At 45.8% G+C, this 21,897-nt stretch overlaps 1 protein-coding gene across 2 annotated transcripts in view; it reads right to left on the reverse strand.

Moving 5' to 3' along the window:
* The window catches only part of ETV6 (ETS variant transcription factor 6), a 228,254-nt gene extending 212,107 nt beyond the window's left edge, over positions 1-16,147 (reverse strand). For both annotated transcript variants that reach the window (XM_012753544.3, XM_012753543.3), the window contains exon 1: positions 15,659-16,147. In XM_012753544.3, coding sequence (XP_012608998.1) covers positions 15,659-15,691 — 33 coding nt within the window. In that variant the 5' untranslated portion in view covers positions 15,692-16,147. The remainder of the gene's footprint in view (positions 1-15,658) is intronic.
* Between the last annotated feature and the right edge of the window lie 5,750 nt (positions 16,148-21,897).

Consider the following 21,897-nt stretch of genomic DNA (forward strand, 5'->3'; position numbering starts at 1 on the left):
ACACTCGTGACAGTTTCAGGGGAACTGTCAAAGGCCCCTTGCAGGGGTCTGGTTGGGTGTAGGAAGTTGAAACCTTTCACATATCCCACCGCCCCGAGTGCCTGCTGAACGTTGGTGGCAACGAGAATCTGGAGACGTGAGCCACGTGGGCAGGTGCAGACGCCCTCCTCTCCCGAGACTGAAAGCACCTGACTTCTCCCAGTTGGTCCGTGTCACACTTACTAGGCCACACTTAATCGGATTCACAACCCTATCACTATCCTAAGAGTCCTCTCTTTATAAACAAATAACGCTGAGTGTGTCAACAGAAACGCTGAGGCTGTCATACCCTCCGTAAAACATAACTCAAGTTGTTTTTCTGGTCCTGTGGTACACTCAGTCATTCTCACGGGTTTAGTTCCCCCAGACAGTACATTAGGAGTAAAATAAGAGCTCCAAAGAGATGGTCGTCTCAGGTAAGCACGGAACAGAACCTGGGATCTGGAGGAGAGGGTGGACAGACCTAGCCCAGGTAAAGGGTCGGAGTCCTGCCCTGACTTGGGAAGGCAATCCCAGGCTTCCCAGACAGCTGTGCTGCTCCTTCAGGACATTGTTCTGACCAGTTACTAGGGGGATGGGCTGTCACCACTGGCAGCCTCACATGGTGCTGACAGGCCGCTGGGTCCCAGAGGATCACTGCCAGGTAAGGCAAGACTGCTGCACCCAACTACAACAGCCACTGGCACTGGCTCGCTCTTTCTCTCTCTCTCTCCCCCCCTCACTCTCTCCTCCCTCTCTGTCTCTCTCCCCTCTCTCCCTGTCTCCCTCTCTCTCTCTCTCTCTCACCCAGGGGGCCTCCTGAGCCACGCCAAGAAAGGACGACCAGTGAATTTCACTTATCTTGAGCTGCCTGTGCTACTTCCAGCATATCCAGCTGAAAGGTTCTCAGGCTTTTTCTCCAGCGATCTCTGTCCTTCTCTGGAAGGTGGGCAATGGAGAAGGAAGCATGAGTGGGGGCTGTGTGTGTCCACGTGTGTTCAGTGCCTAAGGCCTCACAGGAGCACCTGAGGTACTGGAGGTGCAGCATGTTAGCCCTGCCACATGGTCCTGATATGCTTCAAAATAGATTACAGGTCTACCTTCCTTCCTTCCTTTACCATCAATGGGTATTTGCTCAGGATTTCAACCGTGCAGGGTTTTTATCTTACGCATCACAGAGCCCAGCACCCACTAAGCCTGTAACAGAAGCTTAATAAATACTCCTGATTAGACAAATTCTATTTGGCCATTATCCATTGGCCCTCCTGTGCCAGGCACTGTGCTGGACACTGGAAATATACACATGAATCCATCAGGCTCCTGTCCTCACTGGGCTTTCACTCTAGGAAGGATGGTAAACAATTAAACTGCAGGCAGATCACTGCCAATGGCAGAGGCGAGTTCAATGAGTTGTGGGAACCCCGTGCCCAGCTGGGAAGGCTGAAGAAATGGGCTTCAGGTGACAAGTTGGCTGCCAGGCAGAAAAAGGATCAGGGGAAGATTCTAGGCATACAAGTTCATGATGTGGTCTGGGATAAGACAAGGTATTTATTGATTGAAGACATAATGTGGAGGAGGAGGTTGGAGATGATGCTAGAAGGGCAGACTGTAAAGCGCCTTGCACGTCTCTCTGCAATGCGAGATGAGAGGGACATGATCGCATTTTTATTTGCAAAGAATCATTCCAGATTGGATTGGAGGGGGCAAAGGGGGCGTAGAAAGGTCAGATAAAAGACAACTGAAAGTTCTGGGGGCCAGAAAGGAGACAGCGACAGCCCTAGCACGGAGAGGAAAGGTCAGCGTGCACCAGAGTGACTGGCAGGCTAGAAGCGACGGCACTTCTGCCCTCCCGAAACTTCAGTCCAGTAGCCTTAAGCAGCAGCAGCAGCAGCAGCGGATGAGTCCGGCTGTGCGCCCTGGCCCAGGGCAGGCTCATCACTGGCTCCCCTCAGCCCTGGACGGCTTCCGTGGCAGCGCTGGCTTTAAGTTGGCCTTTGAAGAATGACAGAGAGGTGACTTGGCAGAACTATTCGTTTACTATCCTCCTTTCGGCGGTTCTCCCCTGGGATTCGTATCCTGAACGGTTTTATTTAGCCCTATCTTTATGATATGAGACTCTCAGACAGATTCTTGTAACAGAAACCTCCACCAAGAGAAGCTGCCATCTCCTCTCACATTAATCCCGCTCATCAACATCCCTTAGCAGTATGTGACTTACGTGGGACAAAAATAAATAAATAAAAACAATAATAATAAGGCTTTGCCAGGCTCGCAAACTGAGCCATCAGAGGATTATAAGGGACACCTGTTTTTCGATGCAGCAGCTGCTAACACAGCCGACGCATGGCATCCTAGTAACAAGAAAGAGTTCTCTTCCACTGAAAGCCATAGTAGCTGAAATTGGCATGGAACAGTTTTTAGCTATGTCACCTAAATGTGAAAACAAGTTCAAGTAAGATTAGACACATAATAAGAACCCTGCTTTGCTGAACGTGGGAACCTAAATGCCAGTTTGCTGATGGGGAGATGATTTACCTATTCATCCACGCACACTAAGGCATAAATCCTGAAAGCAGCTCTTATATACTGAGGCTGTTATCATAAACATACAGCACCTTTCTGAAGTTTGCTTGATTCATACCCTGTGGCTGACCAAACACCTCTTCATTTAAGCCAGCTTAAAAAAACAAACCAAAACATTGCCCACTTTAGAATGCAGACACTACCATAGCAGCAAATAACATTTTAAATTACCCTTTCAGTTCATTCACCACTGAAGACACACACACACACACACACACACACACACACACACACACACACGCACGCACACACACTCTCTACCAACATATAAACACCACAGGCAAACTATTTCATAGCGGCAATATGTACACATTACCTTTTCAGACCAGACCAGGGAGATGCTCTTACAAACAGCTTGTTAACAGCCCCTCGCATTGCTGTTTAACAATCCGTTTATAGCCCATCACAAAGCCAACCCTCCAAGGAGATATATTTTACATCTATATGTTAGGTTTCCTTGCCACAACAAGGCTGGGTTTTGTGCAATCTTTTTCTCTATATGCTAGAAAACAGATTATATCATAATTCCTGTAAATTATGATGCTATAAGCACAGAATACATGCGCATATATGCAAACAGAGTCACAAGAAAAAAAACCCTTGGAATAAAAGCAGGATGATGCCCAAGAAAGCACAAGTCATATCATATAGTCCCAACTAGAGCTAAAAATAGCCCATAAAGGCATTGTGTCAGCTACCGTCTCACTGTTCCCTCTGGAACATGCTACTTCTAAACTCTGGTGTTGGTTTTTAAGGTTTGAGCCTTCAATAACTTTACCTAGGAAGCTTTCGATGCCTCAAAGAAGCTACTTTCTAGGTGTTGGAGTGTGAAGAAACCTTTCAATGCACTTGAACTATGAGGCCGTTCATGCATACAAATATGCAGATAAAGTATGAACCTAAAATCATGAGTTTTCCTCCAATCCTCACATTTGTGGCCTGGGGATACTAGGGCCAGCTGAGAGACTCTTGAAGTCTAAGCATGCCCACTGCCCAGGATGCAGCCAGAACTTCCCAAAACAAGCACAATCTTGTCAACCCAGACCCCACTTGAGGTCTCAAAAGGATAAAGGGGAGAAAACTAATAATATGAGACCCTAAGACGAACTGCAGACAGCAATCTGGGGACCAGAGCTGCAAAGTAAATCCTTTCCAATGACCCACTGGCATTTAGCCTGGCGGCCCACGAGCATGTACACTGAGGCAGGGTCACAGGGTTCACCCAAACTAAGCTCTACAGGTCGTCCTAAAATGCACCCAAGTAAGAAACAGGCTGCGTTGTGAACTCACATTCACCTATAACCTAGATAAAAACCAAAGCAGGAGGCAAGAGGACTATATTCTCATCCACCCACACCTCCTCCATGGGAAACCTTCAAAGACCACAGCTGAAATGAAAATGTACACAGACCATTTTTCCCTTAAATCAGACTGCTCGACATGATGGGTAACCACAAAAGCACACACAGGCATTCCCCCTACTCGAGCGAAACTCCATTTGGCCATTTTACCAAGTTTTTCAAGCCAGACCAATTCTCAGAAGAGCTGGCTAACATCAGCAGTGACATGTGCGGCTGGGCCCACCTCTTCCCCCTTTCGGTGGAGTCTACCTGGCTCTCTACCTCTCTTCCTTCTTGCATTTTTAAAGTTTTCCCCTCTGAGGTCTTGTTCCACACATGTCCCAGCAGAGCATACTGCCTCGCACCCAGAAGATGCTAAGTAATTATGCTGTTATCGATGTTTGTGGCTCCTTGTTCATTTTCTAGGAGTAGATGGCTTAGAAAAGCCCAAGTGCCAGGACACGTGGGAACATGCAAAAAGGGCATACCAATAGGTGCCCTACTTGAGATGTCACCTAACATCGAGGTCCCTTTACCCATGTCCCTGCCCATCTGGGTGAAAGTTAAAGATACCCTTACAGCATGCTGAAAAAGATGAGAGGAGATCACTCAGCCTCCCTGTGCACGCCAACATTCCCCTGGGATTCCTTCGTGTTCCAAAGCCGTGTCTGACTTAGAGGTGACTTCTGGCTGGAGAGAAGTAAACCCTCACCTCCCCACTCACAGCCCTGCCGAAACCAAGGAGCCTCAGTGATGAAAAAAAAAATGCAGAATGCAAAATTCAGAAAGTGAGTCTTTATTTCTCTGGCTCTCCAAGGGAAAACACTCTTACCTTTCCCATTGGTACGGTCCCTCCCTCCACCTCCCCCTAAAGGATCAGAGTCAGCAGACAAGGGAGGGACTAAGTGGCACAAAGTCAAGTAAGGAGCTGGCAGCTTTCCAGGGGATTGGAGGTGTAGTCAGCCAAATCAGGTCGTTCAGGTCTCAAAGTCGGGGAGAAGAGGAGACGGACCCAGCCTGGGAATCTATGTTACTCAGAGTTTATCCCCCAAGTGACAACTCTCCCACCAAATGCACCTGCTTTGAATAAAGACCAGATCAAAAGGTACAAAGTGAGAGTGACCCTTGACCTGCTGTCCCCATCCACCTCTGGCCCTTCCAATCAGTCAAGACACATCAGTCAGGACAGCCACGGGTCTCAATAGCACCAAGCAGCCGTCATGTGAACTCATGACACAGGTTTTTTAAACCTCTCAGTGCTCAAGCCAAAAAGAGGATACAGCAGCTACAAAATACATCAGGGTTCCAATCCTTCAGATTTTCCCTTTTTCCAAAACCAGGTGTGCCAACCCTGTGACAGGGGCTTGGGCCTCATTACACAAAGAAGCCCCAAAGAGGCCGGGCGAGGTGGCTCACACCTGTAATCTTAGCACTCTGGGATGCTGAAGCCAGCGGATTGCTCGAGGTCAGGAGTTCGAAACCAGCCTGAGGCAAGAGCGAGACCCTGTCTCTACTATAAATAGAAAGAAATTAATTGGCCAACTAATATATACAGAAAAAATTAGTCGGGCATGGTGGCGCATGCCTGTAGTCCCAGCTACGTGGGAGACTGAGGCAGGAGGATCGCTTGAGCCCAGGAGTTTGAGGTTGCTGTGAGCTAGGCTGATGCCACGGCACTCACTCTAGCCTGGGCAACAAAGGGAGACTCTGTCTCAAAAAAATAAATAAATAAATAAAAATTAAAAAAAGAGGCCCCAAACAAGAGAACTCACCTCTGTCCCTTTGGGTGCCTATGATCACAGATCCCTATGATCACAGATCAATACATGAAAATAATTAGGGGGACCATATGGGTGAGTCAAAAGACACTACAATGTGGGTTTGCTTGGGCAGGAGTTGGATTTGATGGTCAAGGATAGGCTGGGAAAGACAAATGGTCTAGAAATAACAAATAACAAAGGAACTAGGGTTGAGAGAAGCATCCTCCCCTAGTCTGAGCTCCTCAAGGCAGTGAAGAGCCCGGCCAACTCCTGCCTTCCTCTCTGTGAAGTCTCCACTGTATTTCCTCTTGCTCACCCCAGTGCAGACCTACCTGACCCAATATCAGTTATTAGGCTTGCGATAACACTAATTCTAAATTGTCTCTTGACCTTGCTTCTTTTTTTAACTGCTATATAATAGTTGTACATATTTTGGGGTGCATGTGATATTTTGATACCTGTACACAGTGTGTAATGATTGAGACAGGGTGTTTAGGACATCCGTCACCACAAACAGTTATCTTTTCTTTGTGCTGAGAATATTACAATTCTTTTCCTCTAGCTATTTTGAAATAGACAACAAACTACTGCGAACTATAATTTCCCCACTATAATAACAGTCCTTCTAATCTATTAGAACATATTCCTTCTAATCTAACTGTATATTTGGGGCTCCTTAACCAACATCTCTTCATCCCTTGACCAACATCTCTTCATCCCTTGACCTCTATTCTTCGCTAGGGACCCAGTGAGGTGGACAGACCTGCCCTCCTCTTTCTTTCTTCTTTCTCATCTTTCAGTGCCAGAACATCCCCCACCACACCTAAATAGACACTTTCACTGGGGAACAAGAGGAAGTGTTTGGGGAAATGGGTAACTTCAGAGACAAACAGGCTACTCTCTGGAGTTCGATTTTTTTTTTTTTAATTATAAGACTGATTTCTATCTCTAGCTCGTTTCTTCCAGGAAATACTCTAGAGTCAACATCTCATCTTTGGTCACTGCCTCCTTATGTATAGCAGACACGAGTGAAACAGGGATTACTCACCTCACCCTACAGATGGGTCCTAAGAAAGATAAAGTGACACGGTCCATCACAACCCACAAGGCAGCTGAGAACAGCGCGGACTTCCACCTGTGGCTGGCAGAGCAGTGCAGAGGAACGTTTCTCTCCAAACCCAAAGTCTTGCTTCAACAGTTTAAAGGAGCCCACACCCATTTCACAGGGTGGGAAGAAGAGGCAGCTAACATTCTCTCCACTGTTCCTCAAAAAGGGTCGTTTTCCAGTCTGTGTTTCATCTTCTCATCTAGCATGTGCATACAAAGAAGATTCAGGACTGTATTTTGAGTCCACAGCAAGAAGACGACAGCAGCTGAAAAGAGAGACGTCGGTCCCCTCACATCTACTAAAATGAAGGTTCCCGCCTGGCCCAAAGGAACAAATTTGGCTTTTTCAAAGTCTTCTGTATAATTAAACTTCCACTAAGGGCCATCTACTCCCTGCTCTTGAAACGGAAAATTCTCCGCCCCACAGCAAGCAGTGTCTGTTCTGTGACCAGACAGACGTGGACCTGCCTGTGAAACAAAAGCAGCCTCGAGGATCGATGCTCTTTCAAGCCTCGCCCCAGCCGCAAACAAGCAACCAAGCGACTGTATGAACAAGCAGATCCCTGAATAGGTTCGAATACTTGAGTGCTGAGTAACAATGCTAGTTAGAGGCGCTGCACAGCACTTCCAGACTTAGGGTTTTCTTTTTTTCCTTTTTTTTTTTAATCTCTGGAAACTTATTCAGAACCATACTAGCTATTTCCTCAAAATTTTGCTGTAAGAAGCATAAAGCATTTACTATTACCATGTAATTGCAGTTGGCTCATCTCTCCTATTGTTGTATCCAATTAAAATTAAGATAAGAGCTTTTCTGAGCACTGAGTGACCCTAGCCCTAGGAACAGCTCAATGGGATGGTGACAAGAACACCTCAGCAGGTGTGGGAGGCCTAGACTTTAGTTCGGACTGTACCACCAACCAGCCACGTCAGCTTGAGCAAGACCACCAGCATCTCTGGCCTCTGTCATCTCAACTGTATAATGTGGGCAAAGGACTAGAAAACGTTCAGCCCCTTCTAGATCCACACGTGGTGGAGCATATATAAAGGGGGAGAATGACTTTTTTTTAACAGTGTAATGCACTATATCAGACAATTTACAAATCCCCATAACCATAAGAGACACATATTTTTATTGCCAATTTAGATGAGTTAATAGGCTCATGATTAAATAACTTGAACAAGTTCAAGTTCAAGAACCAGCATTCGAAGGTCTGTGTACTCCAGCGTCTGTGCTCTTCTTCTAGAAGCACTCCACATGATGGCACCCAGGTGGAGCCCTCTTCTCAGCAACTTACAAGCCCCTTAAGGGAAGTCAACTTTATAGGTAAGAACCAGCCTATGCCACGATGAAGTTCAAATCAAAATCTCCAGCAGTGGCGATGGGAACTACACTGTGGCAACACTTATATCACTGAGCACACTCACCAGCCTTGTTCAGAACAGCAGGGCAACGTGTCCTTTTTGGGTCATTCAGGAAATGAGCTCGTTTTCCGTATGTCTAACTCCCAGCACAGAGGGAAAATACCCCCAGGAGTACAGAAGGCCTCACCAGCGTGCAGATGCAGTGGCTAGCTCTGTCGTGTCTTCGCCGGGGACTATTTTTCATAAATCACTCATCCAGATGATAGAGGCTTAGCCTTTTAAAACTTAACGTTATTTTTATGCCAACCACTTTCTCTGGCTGTATTTCCAAAAGACATTGTATCCTTTCTTCACTTCTTAAATCTCACAACTGAAACTCTGTCTTTAACATGGAAGTCATAATTATGGACATGACTATCATCAGGCATTTGCATGTGGTGCCACACAAAGGGGTTTAAGCCTACACACGAGTCCCGACGGGGAAGCGAGGCTTTCTGAATTCTTGCCTGCTTTTTATCACGTTTCCTCTGCCATGGTGTGAAGAGGAACACAGACCTAGGCCAGAACACCTGATTCTGACTCTGACTTGGCCACGATTAGCAATGAGATCTCAGGCAAGCAATTTAAATGCCACAAAACTCAGTTTCCTCATCTTTTTCATGAGAAATTGGATTATGCTTTCTAAATCCCCATCACATTATCTCACAATGCATCTCTCTCTCTCTCTTTGCTTCCTTCCCTACATCTGCTCTGAAGACTCCACATTAAAGCTGTTCAAGCTGGGCACAGTGGTTCACACCTATAGTTCCAGATACTTGGGAGACTGAGGTGGGAGGATCATCAGAGCCCAGGAGTTTGGGGCTGTGGTGAGCTATGATCATGCCACTGCACTCCAGCGTGTGCAACAGAGACCCCCTTTCTGGGGGGAAAAACAAACCGATACGTTCAAATTCAGAAATTCATGAAGGAAAATGGCTAAAATTCTCTCTTCATTTAAGTAAATTAAAACAAGGCCAGTATGGTCAGGCCATTATGAGAAAAAAGAAGAAAAAAGGTTATTCCTTGGGTGGCAGGGGAAAATCAGGAGACATCTAAAAAGACTTCAAACAGATTCCTAGAAATCACACAGTATTAAAGATGTACATGAGGGATGGTTTAAGAAAAAACAAACAAACATTGTATTCATGGATTATGTATAAAGCTTAAAAACAAACAAACAAACAAACAAACACAAAAGTGCCCTGAGCTGAAGCCAGATGTGAGAGGACACAATCTCTCAGACTTGCAACCACTTAATGAAAGAGTGTTAGGGAAGAGAAAAGCAGAGAAGGAAATGAAATGTTTCTGAGGAAAACATGAAGGACCCCAAACGAAACCCACAGAAAGACCAAGTATCGCTAGAAGACATGGGGGGATTGGTGCAAAAATAGAAGACTCAGACATTCACTGCAAGGTGGGTGGAGCGCTCAGTGTGACCACTTGGCTGTCCCCACTACCTGTGTAATGACAACGAAAAGCCACCTTCAGAGGAGCCCAGAGAGCAAAGGAAATTGAAGACCTCGACGGGCACTTTTGCCAGCTCTATTCCTGTCTCTCCCGTCAGCTCAGGCAATGACCCATTAGCCCCCTCACTCCGAGTTCCCTACTTTTCTTCACAAAGGTGGCTGTACTTTGGAACAGAGTTGTGGAAAAGACTCTAGAATTGTAGTCCCATGATACAGGTTCTGGTCTAACTTTGTCACTCACAGCTTGGGAGATCTTAGGCCAAGACATCACTTAACCTCTCTGGGCTTCAGTTTCCCCATTTGTAAAATGGGGAGAAAAACTGCAACCTTAAGAGATAATGAGATAATGCAGATGTAACACTCAGCACAAAGACCAGCAATGACAGTGGTGATGATGATGGAGGAGTCGTAGGAAGAAGACGGAGAAGGAGGGAGGAGGAGGAGAGGAGGAAGAAGAAGAGAAGAGGAAGAAGGAAACAGAGAAGAAAGCGCCTTGTGAATAGTAAATCACTCCACAGTTGTAAACTAGTGCTGGTTGCTGTAGAAACGATGATCACTAACACAGCAGACACTTTTAATTACATACACTTGATAAAGTTCCAAAAATGTACGGGTCCTACAGTTCTCCACAAGCCCAGTCCACAGGGCTGAGTGAGCAGTTATGCCCACCCTTAACGTGGGGCAATGCCTGCCCTAATCTGCCGCTGGCCCACACGCTGAGAGCTCCAGATCATTTAGTCAAAGACCACACTGCACTGTGCGTTTTCACCATCTAAGAAGAACGGGCTATCACACAAATTAACAGAACAAATAAAACGTGTGCTCATATTTCGACACTGAAGGAGCAGTTGCAAGCACATGGTAGCGCTGGTCTCTACCCCACGGATGACGTGGAACACGAGCCATTTTTGCCTATTCGCTGAGGCTGACCCCGAAATACCCCAGTAAGCAACACTTTATTAGCCTGCTTCTGGTATGTTCAGGAAAATCAATGAAAATGTGTTTGTTTTTTAATAGGCTATGATTCTAACTTCTCACGAATTTCATCTAGTCTTTCTCCCTCCTAATAACTAGGTTGGGCAGTGAACATTCTTGAAGCAGGGCCCCATTTGGCGTGGGAACCCTGACTGAACTCACGCTCATTCCGTTCCACAAATACACACAGAGAGTGGGTCCTTGCACGCACCTAACAACAGGTACAGCAGTGGCGGACGCTGCCTGAAAACAAGCCCCAGCGCTTTTTCTAAAGTAGTATTCACGGAGAAAAAGATGTCATTTGTACCCTGCAGCCTAGGGGGCCTTGTTTGACACTGATTCACTCAGCTGGGAGAGCCACATCAAAGGGCAAGTTTTAAAAATCAGTAATAAAATGAAACTGCTCTTCAAGTTGTTCCCAGCGAGCCCCTGCCCGATGCCCTCGTCCCTGGCCCTTCCTTGGTACACGCGAACGCAGCTCCACTCACGGTCACAGGATGTGTCTCAGTTCTACCTGCCTCTGCCACTCACATTTGGGGTATTTGTTTCCCTGACTTACCCACCCCAAGGAGGACACTTTCTATAGGACCAGCTGCCATGGTTTTAGCTTTCGCTCTTAGCAACAGGGAGCGTACTGCACGTAAATGAAGGCGTAAAGAGGTCTGCCTGCCCTTGATGAAAGCCTACGGCCCACTCAAGGATCCCTCAGAGCAGCGGGCCTGACAGCAGGTACCAGCACCTTGGGCCCAAAGCAGAACTACCAGGCCCCGGTGCACTGTAAAAAAAAAAAATATTGCTGCAAATAGTGGTGCAACCCCAAGTGCACCGGCCCCTTCTTCCCTCATCCCTGTCTCCTACTGCTTCCTCTTCTCACACATGACGAGACCCTTGCGGCCCATTTCTCCCCCCACACACCATCTTCTTGGCACACACCCCCGTGCCCTCAGACAGCTGGCTTGTGATTAAAATGGACCAAGCTAGGAAGTGCCAGAGAGAGTGAAGCCTATTGTATCGAATTTCCTTGGCCTTTTATAGGGACTCACCATGAACCCAGAGAAGGCAGCGTGGTGGCCTGGGACCCAGTAGGCCTGTGTTGCTCCGAACCTGGCTCAGTCCCCAACGGGCTCAAGCAAGCCACTGAGCTCTCTGGACCTCCTCTCTATAAAAAATGGGAGGTTGGCCCAGGCGATCTCTAAGGTTTCTCAATGCTGAATATCTAAAAGTCCCCTGATTCTACTGTCTGGGAAACTGGGGAAACTTAGAGGCCTGCTAATCCGAACCTTTTAAAGTGATTCCTCAAGCCCCTTTGGTATATCTTGTAATCAATTCCTTCTTCTGTTTATTTTGACACAAAAGCATTTTTGGAGAATTTTATCAAAATAATAAAACATATGGTTACATCAAAATTCTATTAATAAGAATTTTTGGACAGACACCCCAGGAGTGCTCTAGCTCTCTCTGAGGCAGTGGCCCGGGCCCTGTTAAATGCTTCCTGTAAGTCAGCAAATGAAAGTGTTAAGTCACCCTGAGGTCACACACAGCCAGAGAGAGGAAAGGGCACTGGCCTCCTCCCACCCCTCACTTCAAGTCAGCAAACATTACTGAGAAACATTTCTGTGCCAGCTGCCAAGCTAGGTGCTGGACACCAAGATAATTACCACTAAACCGAAGGAGCTCAGCATCTAGGAGGGAAGATCAAGAGAGTCTCCCAAGTAGAAGTAAAATTAAAAAAAAAAAAAAAGAAAAACCCAAATTTTATTCTGCTATGATGGCTGACTGATAAGGAGAGCAGGGAAGGAGGGGACCAGGGACATTATGCAACTAGTTTTGTATTCTGGATAACCCTGGCCCACTAAAGCACTGTGCCAAGCTTGAAGAAGGGCTGTGTCTGCTGGGCCATAACCACTTTCCGCTGCAACTTGGCTGAACTTAAAAATGAACAGGTGACTTGAAGGTGAAGGCTGATGATGGAAAAGACAGCCTCTTCCTTCTTCCTGTGACCAGCACAGTCAGCCATGCAATCCCCTGAAAAAAAAATTTTTTTTTGACTTTTTATAGAGCGTCGATCTCATCCTTACACTGAAACAGCCCCAAGTGGTCAGGAATTGGAACATTTAAACTCTCATGATAAGAGTACCACAGCGCTTGAGGGGACAGCCCCAAGTAGAGCAACAGTGGGGCTCAGTGACAGTCTGGGTGACCTTGGGCTAGTCAATCTTTCTTTTACTGTAAAAAGTGTGTGTGCTGTTCACTTCCCTAGGTAAAGGGATCACACTTACAGAACGCAAAAGAAATATAAAAGCCCTTATCGGGCACTGATTGTTAACCACCACCACACTAGCAATCTCTACGAAGGTGTCACTGATTGGCCAATTCAGAAACTTTCACCTTGGCAACTCCACCCAAATCAGACACTACTCTTTTCTACCAGAACAGACACTGCTCAGAAGTAAACAAAGTACTTCCCTCTGTGGCCGCCTGTGGTCGGGCTCCTCTGAGCTCCACCGAGCTCCACCTTGCCAGCTGCCGAGGCACTGCCTGCCTGCCTGCCTGCTGCTGACCGGCTGCTTGGAAGGAATGAGAGCAAGTGAGGAGGTTGCAGGAGAGGAGAGAAGTGGGAGAGGCTTCCATGTCGCAGGAGTTCGGTATATCAGGTTCATTGGCTCATCCTTGAAATCCTCTGATGTTCGTTCTCTACTCCACAGAAAAGCATACTGTTTACTGAACTCTAGAAGCAAGCAACTTGCTTGTGGGCTACCAGCAAACATTTTTTATTATGCAGTCACTGTACCACATCCCAGGGACTAAACGAAACGCAGCACATCACCAGAACATTTTCAGATGACCTGAAATAATCCCTGTCCTTGATCTCCAGTGCTTATTATTGGAACACAGTGAATTAAACAAACTCCAAGGAAAGATACTCTTCACGTGTATGTGCTTAAACACATGCACGGTCTAAGCATTCCAGTTCCCCAAAGACCAATCCAAAATAAAAGTGATACTTTCATTACTGGTGAAGAACATTATATCTATTTTAAATTACAAAGAAGAATACAGTGATGAAAAGAAGCACCCTAAAAGAACTGAGAGCGTAAGCATTAAGGGGGAAAAATGACATGCAAATTATGGACACAATTTTTATGTCATATTTAAGAAAGTGTTTTCTTTGGGACTCACATGTGTGTGTGTGTGCAGAAAGGGACTGCTGTACTCTTTTCCCACTAAAGCACAACGAAACAAGCCACTCAGTAGCACGGTGCCTCCAGCACACAGCCACAAGCCCCATCACAACAGTGAGAGCAGTTTAGAAGAATTACCAAGAAAAGTCACAGAAAGCACTACTTTTTGTTGTTTTCACCCTAAAGTTACTGACCCATAGTTCGTGCGGATTTTCCTGATGTTACGTTTACTGCCAACAAGCTAAATACAATTCACTAGTTTAATACTCTATTATTTAGTTACCTGTTTGTGTTATGAAGTTTCAAATAAATTAGATTATCTATACTGCAGGATTTTGCTGAACTCCATGTAGAATCTAATTTATACTGCAAAAGAAATTGGTCTTGAAGTATCAAAGTACCCTAAGTTCTTTAGTGTGGCACCCCCTTCATACCTACCCACAGATATACTGCCACTCCCAAATATATACAAACGCAAAAGCCTAAAAGTTCCACCGGGCATTTCTGTGAGGCAAAAACAAAGAAATCCAACTCACCTTGTGAGTTCACCCTAGCCTTACCTCAAACCCATGAAAATCAGGAAAGATGAGAAACCCTACAATCTGACTGTAATCATGAAAACCCAGTAAGCAAGTATGATAAAATACTGCCTTTCCCCTACATAGATCCTAATTAAGAAGCAGTGTTAAAACAGGAAAGGTTTTTGATGAAAACAGGTGATCTGTCCATTGTTTCTGTAGTGTCCATTCAAGGAACACACATTAAATAGGCCAAGACAAAAACAAACTTCAGCAGTGTCAGCCTCACAAGAGCAGAAGGCTTTCTTCCTGAGTACCGATGGAAAAAGTGAAATGAGTAAAGTGCACAAAAAATGCAGCGATGGGAAAAATAATTGGGGGAGATGGATAAATCATCCTGCCTCCCAACGGTGGCAAACTTTACAACAACTTTGTAGAAGCAACAAACGGCAGCACCACAGTCTTCATAGCTATAGAGATACGCATACACACAGCTACTTGGAAGCCAAGCACCGTGTTTGCAAACATCCACCATCCTGCATTTACAAGACTGCAAAACATGGCCAGAAAGCTGGGAGATTCCTGCTCTTCGACACCCTCCCTGCACTGTCAAACACAGAAGGTCATTTTGCCTGGTCGCTTAGTTCTTTCTCTCCCTGCATCACACGAGTCTTCTACTTTGGGATTGCTCAACTTTCATACGCATCGGAGTAAAATAACTATTCAGCAACTTTATTCACCTTCGTTTAAAAAAAAAAAAATTCATTGTGCAATGCCCAGGAAAAGCTGACACCAGGACTGTCTCTCCGACAGCGCTTGCAATTACAATCGGAGGAGGAGGGGGGGTGGAAATCCTGTCTGATCAAATCCAGAGAGTCCTTTAAAAAAAAAAAAGAAATGATTCCATCCCTCACGGGGACTGAGGAACTCTTTTTCTAAGGAGACCACCCCTGGGGAACCAAAGTTACATTTCAGTCACAAGTTGGGTGCAGGAACACGGAGCAGGGGTTTTTTAAGCGCACTAATTGCGGGGCTGTCGCGCGGACCCGGAGGCATCCCGGCCCCGCCGTCCGACCGCGACCGCATCGCCTCGTCACGAAGAAAGGGGTGGGGGCCGCGCGGGCCGGGCTCGGCGGGGGGCGGCCGCAAGGTTACGCCGCGGGGACGGCCGCCGCCGCCCGCGTCCCTCCCGCGCCCGCACGGGCTCCCGCGCCCGGGCCACCGCGGCAGCCCCTGGCGCGGAGCGGCTGTCCCCGGCCGCGCGTGCAGCCCGAGGCTCGGCCGCGGGGACGGAGGGGAGAATTTTACCTTAATGCTGCACTGAGCAGGAGTCTCAGACATGTCTCACGGCGAGGGAGATCAGGAAGTTCTCAGGCTTTTTCCACTTTCCTTTCCTCTGCCCAGCCCAGAACGCTCCGGGGCCGGCCGGACGCGGTCATTTAAGAAGTTTCTTCCAGCATCCCCGCCGGCGGCCGCCCCGGGGGCCTGCGGGCGGGCGGGCGGGCGGGCGCGGAGTTGGCGCGCGGGCCGGCGGGGGCGTGGGAGCCGGCGAGCGCCGCGGCGGGGTCTGCGGGTCGCGGCGCGACGCGGCCACCGGTGGGGCGCAGCCCGGCCGGCCTCCGTCTCTCCTCCCACCCGGCCGGCCCCCGCCCCCGCCTCCCGCCGCGCTCGCTCGCTCGCTCGCGTGTTTTCCTTCCTGGAAGAGAGAAACTGAAAGGCAGAACTGCGAGCGCGCTCTGCTCATTGATCTTGAGAGTTTCAGTGCAGAAACTGACGTGAATTCCCAGCACCGGGCTCTGCCTCTTAAAGGAGCCACCAGGAAATAAAAGCTCGGGTTACAGCCTGGCATCGGGGAAATGAAAGCCGGCGGGGGAGGGGCGGCGGCGGGGGCGCGGGCGGAGGACGCCGGGCGGCGGGGCCGCGCGGGGCGGCGGGCGGGCGGGCGCGCAGACCCTTCCCGGGCCGCCGGGCGCTTCCCGGCCGCGGGAAGGCGCCTTTGCGAAACGTTGCGCCGCGGCCCGGACGCCGCGGGACAGGTTTATCCCTCTCCTCCCGCCTCCCCCGCCTCAGCCCCAGACACGCGCGCGTGTGTGCACGCGGGCTCTGAACCAGGCTCTGCCCTGGGCGCAGAGGCGAGGAAAATGGTTATGTGCGAAGGGCCATTCCGGTAAGGACGCGGAACCCGGAGGAGGAAATAAAACAATAGCCTTTGTTCTGCTTCTCGACCGCTGCCTCTTTAAGAGAATCCACCAGGAAATGGGAGATCGGGTTACAGGCTGCGCACGGGGAAGCGCGGGGCGAGCGAGCGGGCGCCCGGGCGCGACGCCGCAGACAAAGCCGGGCGGCCGCGCCGCAGCGCCGGGCCCGCGGGCGGGGGTTCCCCGGGCCGGGGGACGCCCGGCGAGCGCGCGGTGCGGGGCCCGGCCGGCTGCTGGGCGGTTATCAAAGGCAGCCGAGTTCCTGTCCCCGACCGCCCCTCCCGTTTCGAAATCCACTGCCCATTTAAAGAAATAGCGGCCGCTGCCAGCCGAAATCGGCGACTCGACTGCAGTTGACCGGACGTGTTGCTGCAGATAACACCCTCCCTCCCGGGCCCGCCGCGCGGAGACCGTCTCTGGCCGGGTGCACGCCCGGGATCCCGCAGCGGGAGGAATGTTAGGTCGGGAGAGCAGTTGCGGGAAGTTAGCGCGGGTAGGGCAGAGGGCGCTAGCCTTGAGCACGGGTGGTCTGATCACTCCGCTATTTTTATTATTACTTATAGACTCTCAAACTGCCCTGGAGCGTCCACTGCTGAAAGCTGAGAACATTATGTTTAAATTCTAAACCCTGCTAGTGCATACACAGGGGTTTAATGTGTGGATGTGGGGTGTTAAATGAAATTTGTTGTAATTTTGTCTTTATACAGTAATATGTTAAATACACTATAAGTATGTATATGTGTGTATATATACATACATACCTATACGTTCCATGCACGGAGCCAGAACACATTTCCCAGATCTTCCCCCACCCCGTGGATTTTTCCTACCCACTTTCCTTACCTCTTCTGCATGATAAAATGTGTTCAGACTTGTACAAACAATACTTTTGTTCACACATTGATCAGAGCACTCTGAACCAGAATTTATTAAAGGAGATGGGGTGGGAAAGAGTCCTGTTGCTGGGAAGGTGGGAATGGGTTTTTGCCACCTATTGGTCCTACCCTCCCTGTGAGATCTGTCTTGTCCATACCAACTCCTCTGCCTTTGCCCCCCTGCTCCTCCCCTTCAACAATTTTTTGTTTACCTTTGCCCCTCTTAACTGGTGTTGCAGGTACTGATTCTGATGTCCCATTGCTGGGTTAAGTCCTCTACATCACTTATCAGTGTGACCTCTGGCAACTCAATCAGAATTGCTACAAGGGGGGGAGGGGGGAAAGAGGACTTATCTTAGAAGATTCTTGGATTAAATGAGAAAATATATACAAATGCTTCCTTAGCAGAGAGTTACATGCTATGTGTAGTCAAAGTTAGCTACAATTATTCTTTAACCCCAGGATTAAATTAACTCTCTATTTCCATTCCCAACTCCTCCTTACCTCCTCCAAGTGATTCTTAGATATTTAGTTTGACATGGAATGTTTGTGGTTCCAAAGCAAAATACACAGTGACAGCTCTGGCAAAAGCTGCATTTAAAACAGCGGTTGACAATCTCTGTAGTGGACGGATAGTAGATATTTTAGTCTTTATAGGTCAAGAGACAAAATTGAGGACATTAGGAAGATACTTATATGACAAGAAAACAAATATCCACAATATTTTATTGACAAAATGTAAAGTATAATAATAATAGCAATTTTAATACAGAAGAATGGAAATCTTTTCAAGGGTAATAACATGTCGTTTGGTTGGGGTGTAAAGTAAGTGCTCTCTATCATCAAAATTGCAAGTGTTCATATGTTAATGTTGATTTTTAATGAGATTTTATGTACTTCACTTTTGCAAATATCTTTCCACGCAGACAGGTGCTGCCAAATATTAATATCAATCCATGAGTGTGTGATTTTACTTAAGTGTATTCATTGCTTAGAAGACATTTCTAAAATTCTATTAGAACTCTATAAATTCTTTTAATATTTCCCCTTTAGCATGCCATTACGTTGCAGGTTAATCACTTCCAGTTGAAGGGTAGGTGGAAGCTCTTCATTTGCACAGTTAAGTGGATTTCATATAATATATGGAAATTTCCTTTGCACTTGCATTGAAATCCAAAAAACACCATTGGAAATATAGTTTGAGTTCAGAAAAATATAACTGCTGCAAATTTGTGTTGGAATGGAGATCTTGCTTCTTGTTTTAACTTTTGACAGCATGGCAAGTGTGTAAAACAGCTTGACATTATTTGTGATTCAAACAATGTTAGTTGTGTCAAAATGATTTTACTGCAGTATAAGTTTGCATATAAGCCCTATTTTGCCTTGTAATTTTAGATTGAATTCATGAGGAAACATCAAGTCTATAGTAAAATCTCATTTCCAAAGCCATTCGGTGTTCAATAATAGTGGTTGAGGGAAGTTCCTTTCATTCATTCATTTCCATTTGTCCATTGTTTCTTTGTTCCTTGTGTTCTAACTTCTTTTGAGTAAATTGGACATTTTTATATTCCATTTAAATTCCGAGATTGTCTTTCTAGCTTTTATTCTTTATGTTAAACATAGTGGTTGCTCTATAAATTACAATTTGCATATTTAATTATCACAGTCTACCTTGAAATAATATTATTCTATGATTTTATGATTCTATAAAAAATTTACAGTAGCATAATTCCATTTATCCATCTCCCATCCTCTGTGACATTGTCGTCTTATATTTTATTTCTATATGTGTTATAACATTCACTATACATTGTATTTTTATCTAGAAATTTGTAAATATATGCATATAATAAATGTATTAAATTGTATGTTTCTTTTTATTTTGCTTAGATATTTATCCTTTCTGGTACTTTTTTATTCCTTCTTACAGATCTGTTTTTCCATCTGGTATCACTTCTCTTCTTCAGGAACTTCTTTCAGCATTTCTTGTACTGCTGTCTTTTGGAGACAAAGTCTCCCAGCTTTTGTATGTCTGTGATGTCTTTATTTCATGTTCATTTTTGAAGGATATTCTTACTCTATATAAAATTGGGGGTTGACAGATTTTTATTCCCTTTCAGCACTTTAAACATGTCATTCCTTGTTTTTCTCCATTATTGTGATTAAAAAGTCACTTATAGTTTATATTTTGGTGCCCCTATAGGCAGTGTATGTTTTTTTCTCTGGCTGCTTTTAAGATCTGCTCTTTAAATTAGCTTTCAGAATTTTGACTATGAGGTGCATAGACGTGCCTTTCTTTTCATTTATTCTACTTGATATTGGCTGCAGTTCTTGGACCTGTAGGTTGATATCTTTCATTAGTTTTAGAAAATTCTTATTTATTATCTCTTAATATTTTTTCTGCCTATTCTATTTTCCTCTCCTTTTATTACTCCCATGATACCAGTGTTAGATCATATGATATTGTTCCATAGATCTCAAATACTGTTTTGTTTATCTTTTTTCTCTTTGTGTTTCAATTTGGATACTTTATATTTATCACTTTTCAAGTTTCCTTCCTCTGTTTTTTTCCAGCTTACTGTTGAGCTCATCTAATTAATTCTTTACTTCTCGTATTGTATTTTTTATTTTTATCATTTCCATTTGGTTTTCTAATACTTTCCTAAAATTGCCCATCTCTTTGCCCATGGTTTCCACCCTTTCCTTTAAATACTTTAGCATTTTTTGTCATAATGTGATAATTCTAAAACTTGTGTATTTCTTAGTTAACTTCTATTAATAGTTCCCCTTATTGACCAGGGGTCACATTTTGTGTATGTGTGTGTGTGTGTGTGTGTGTGTACGTCTTTGATATTTTTTGACAGTGTGTTGGACATTTTCTCTAAAAGTACAGGACACAATGAATTAAATGAAATATCCTCCAAAAAAGGCAATGCACCTTCTCCTATCAGGCCACTAAAGCTGAGGCTGAGTCAATATAATCTATAGTTGAGCTAGGTTTTGGCCTTGTTACAGCTTTAGTTTGATTCAATTTACCATTGGCTTCAAATATGTTGAAGGTAGGATCAGGACTTTTCCTGTAAGCAGGTACTGTCTTAGAGCAGTTTATTCTCAGCATTTCTGCCCCGATTGTTGTCTTTCTTAGCATCAAGTCTTGGGGAGGATCTCTCTTCTCTCCTGCTCCTTCTACCCACAGTCTTAGTCAGCTGGAGGGCTGGGGGTTTTCTCTCAGCTCTTCTGCCCCTCTACAGGTCTTTCTTAACTGAAAGACCAGTGTATCTCTAAGAGTTGTTCTCTGCAATTCTTCACTGCCCTTGTTTTTGTGGTCCTACCCCAGTAGTTAGCGGATATCAGTGGGAAAGAATTGCGAGGTGTTAGGTGTTGCTGCATGCGTGTGGCTTCCCTGGAGTCTAACCTGTCTCATCTGCCCACACATTGCCATTAAAATGAGTTATAGGCTGTTTTCTTTTTACCGTCACGTATGGTGTGTTCCTCCTCCCTCCACTTCGGTCAGGGCTGAGAACCACTGTGGGTCTTTCTTCATATAAAGGACTGTCACTTTCTGAAGTTTAACTCAGTTGTTATTCGTGTTCTTATCTCTCTGGTGGCCTTTTGAAAAACTATAATTATGTCATCTATCTGGTTGGTTTGGGGTGTAGAGTGATTTTATGGTCTCTTAAGGCTTTCTACGTACAAATTGGAAGAGCAACCTGCATGTCTCATCTTTGTCCTCCAAAAGAGTGATGAGGAGGGGTAAAGAGTGGGGAATTTGTGGAAGTGGATGTGTTTAATTTAAAATCTTAGCAGCTGTTACCATAATATAATGTTACACATGAAAAAAAACAGAATTAATAATATTTTAAACAATACAAACTACAATAACAAACACCATCTTTGTATCAATGCCAAACCAGAAATGACTTAATATAATGGGAATGCTTTTTTAAGAAGGGTCTGTCATAGCTAGTGAAAAGAGAAAGCAGAGGAGAGACATGCTTATGTTTAATCCAAATAAGACATGGATTTTTAAATGTTGAGAATCAGTGCCCTAAATTATATAATTTCCTTTATTTTAAAGTCAGGATGCAATCCAAGAAGCAGAATCATGCATGTGCATGCGCATGTGTATCAGTGTGTTCTGCTTTTCTAATTTCATGCCAACTGATAGAGTACAGGAAATATATATAGGGCAGCCATTTTGGAGGAGAAGATGGATGTAAAGTAGGTGAAATCAAGAACAAGCTAGAACTCAAAAGGTTGAACCGGACCATGAGAACGGACTGAAACCCGTGTCAGTTCTCATTGCCTCTCTGACCTTGACAGAGTGGCTATCCTACACAAGCTGGGGCTCTTTATCATGGAACTACACACAGACACACACACACATCTGGCCCAGGAGTTATAGAAGCTGAAGAAGGATCCTGGCAAAGGTTGAACAGTCGCAGCCTCAGCCACTGCCTCACACCCACAAGGC

Source organism: Microcebus murinus, chromosome 10 (genome assembly GCF_040939455.1).
Source record: "Microcebus murinus isolate Inina chromosome 10, M.murinus_Inina_mat1.0, whole genome shotgun sequence".
Lineage (NCBI taxonomy): Eukaryota > Metazoa > Chordata > Mammalia > Primates > Cheirogaleidae > Microcebus > Microcebus murinus.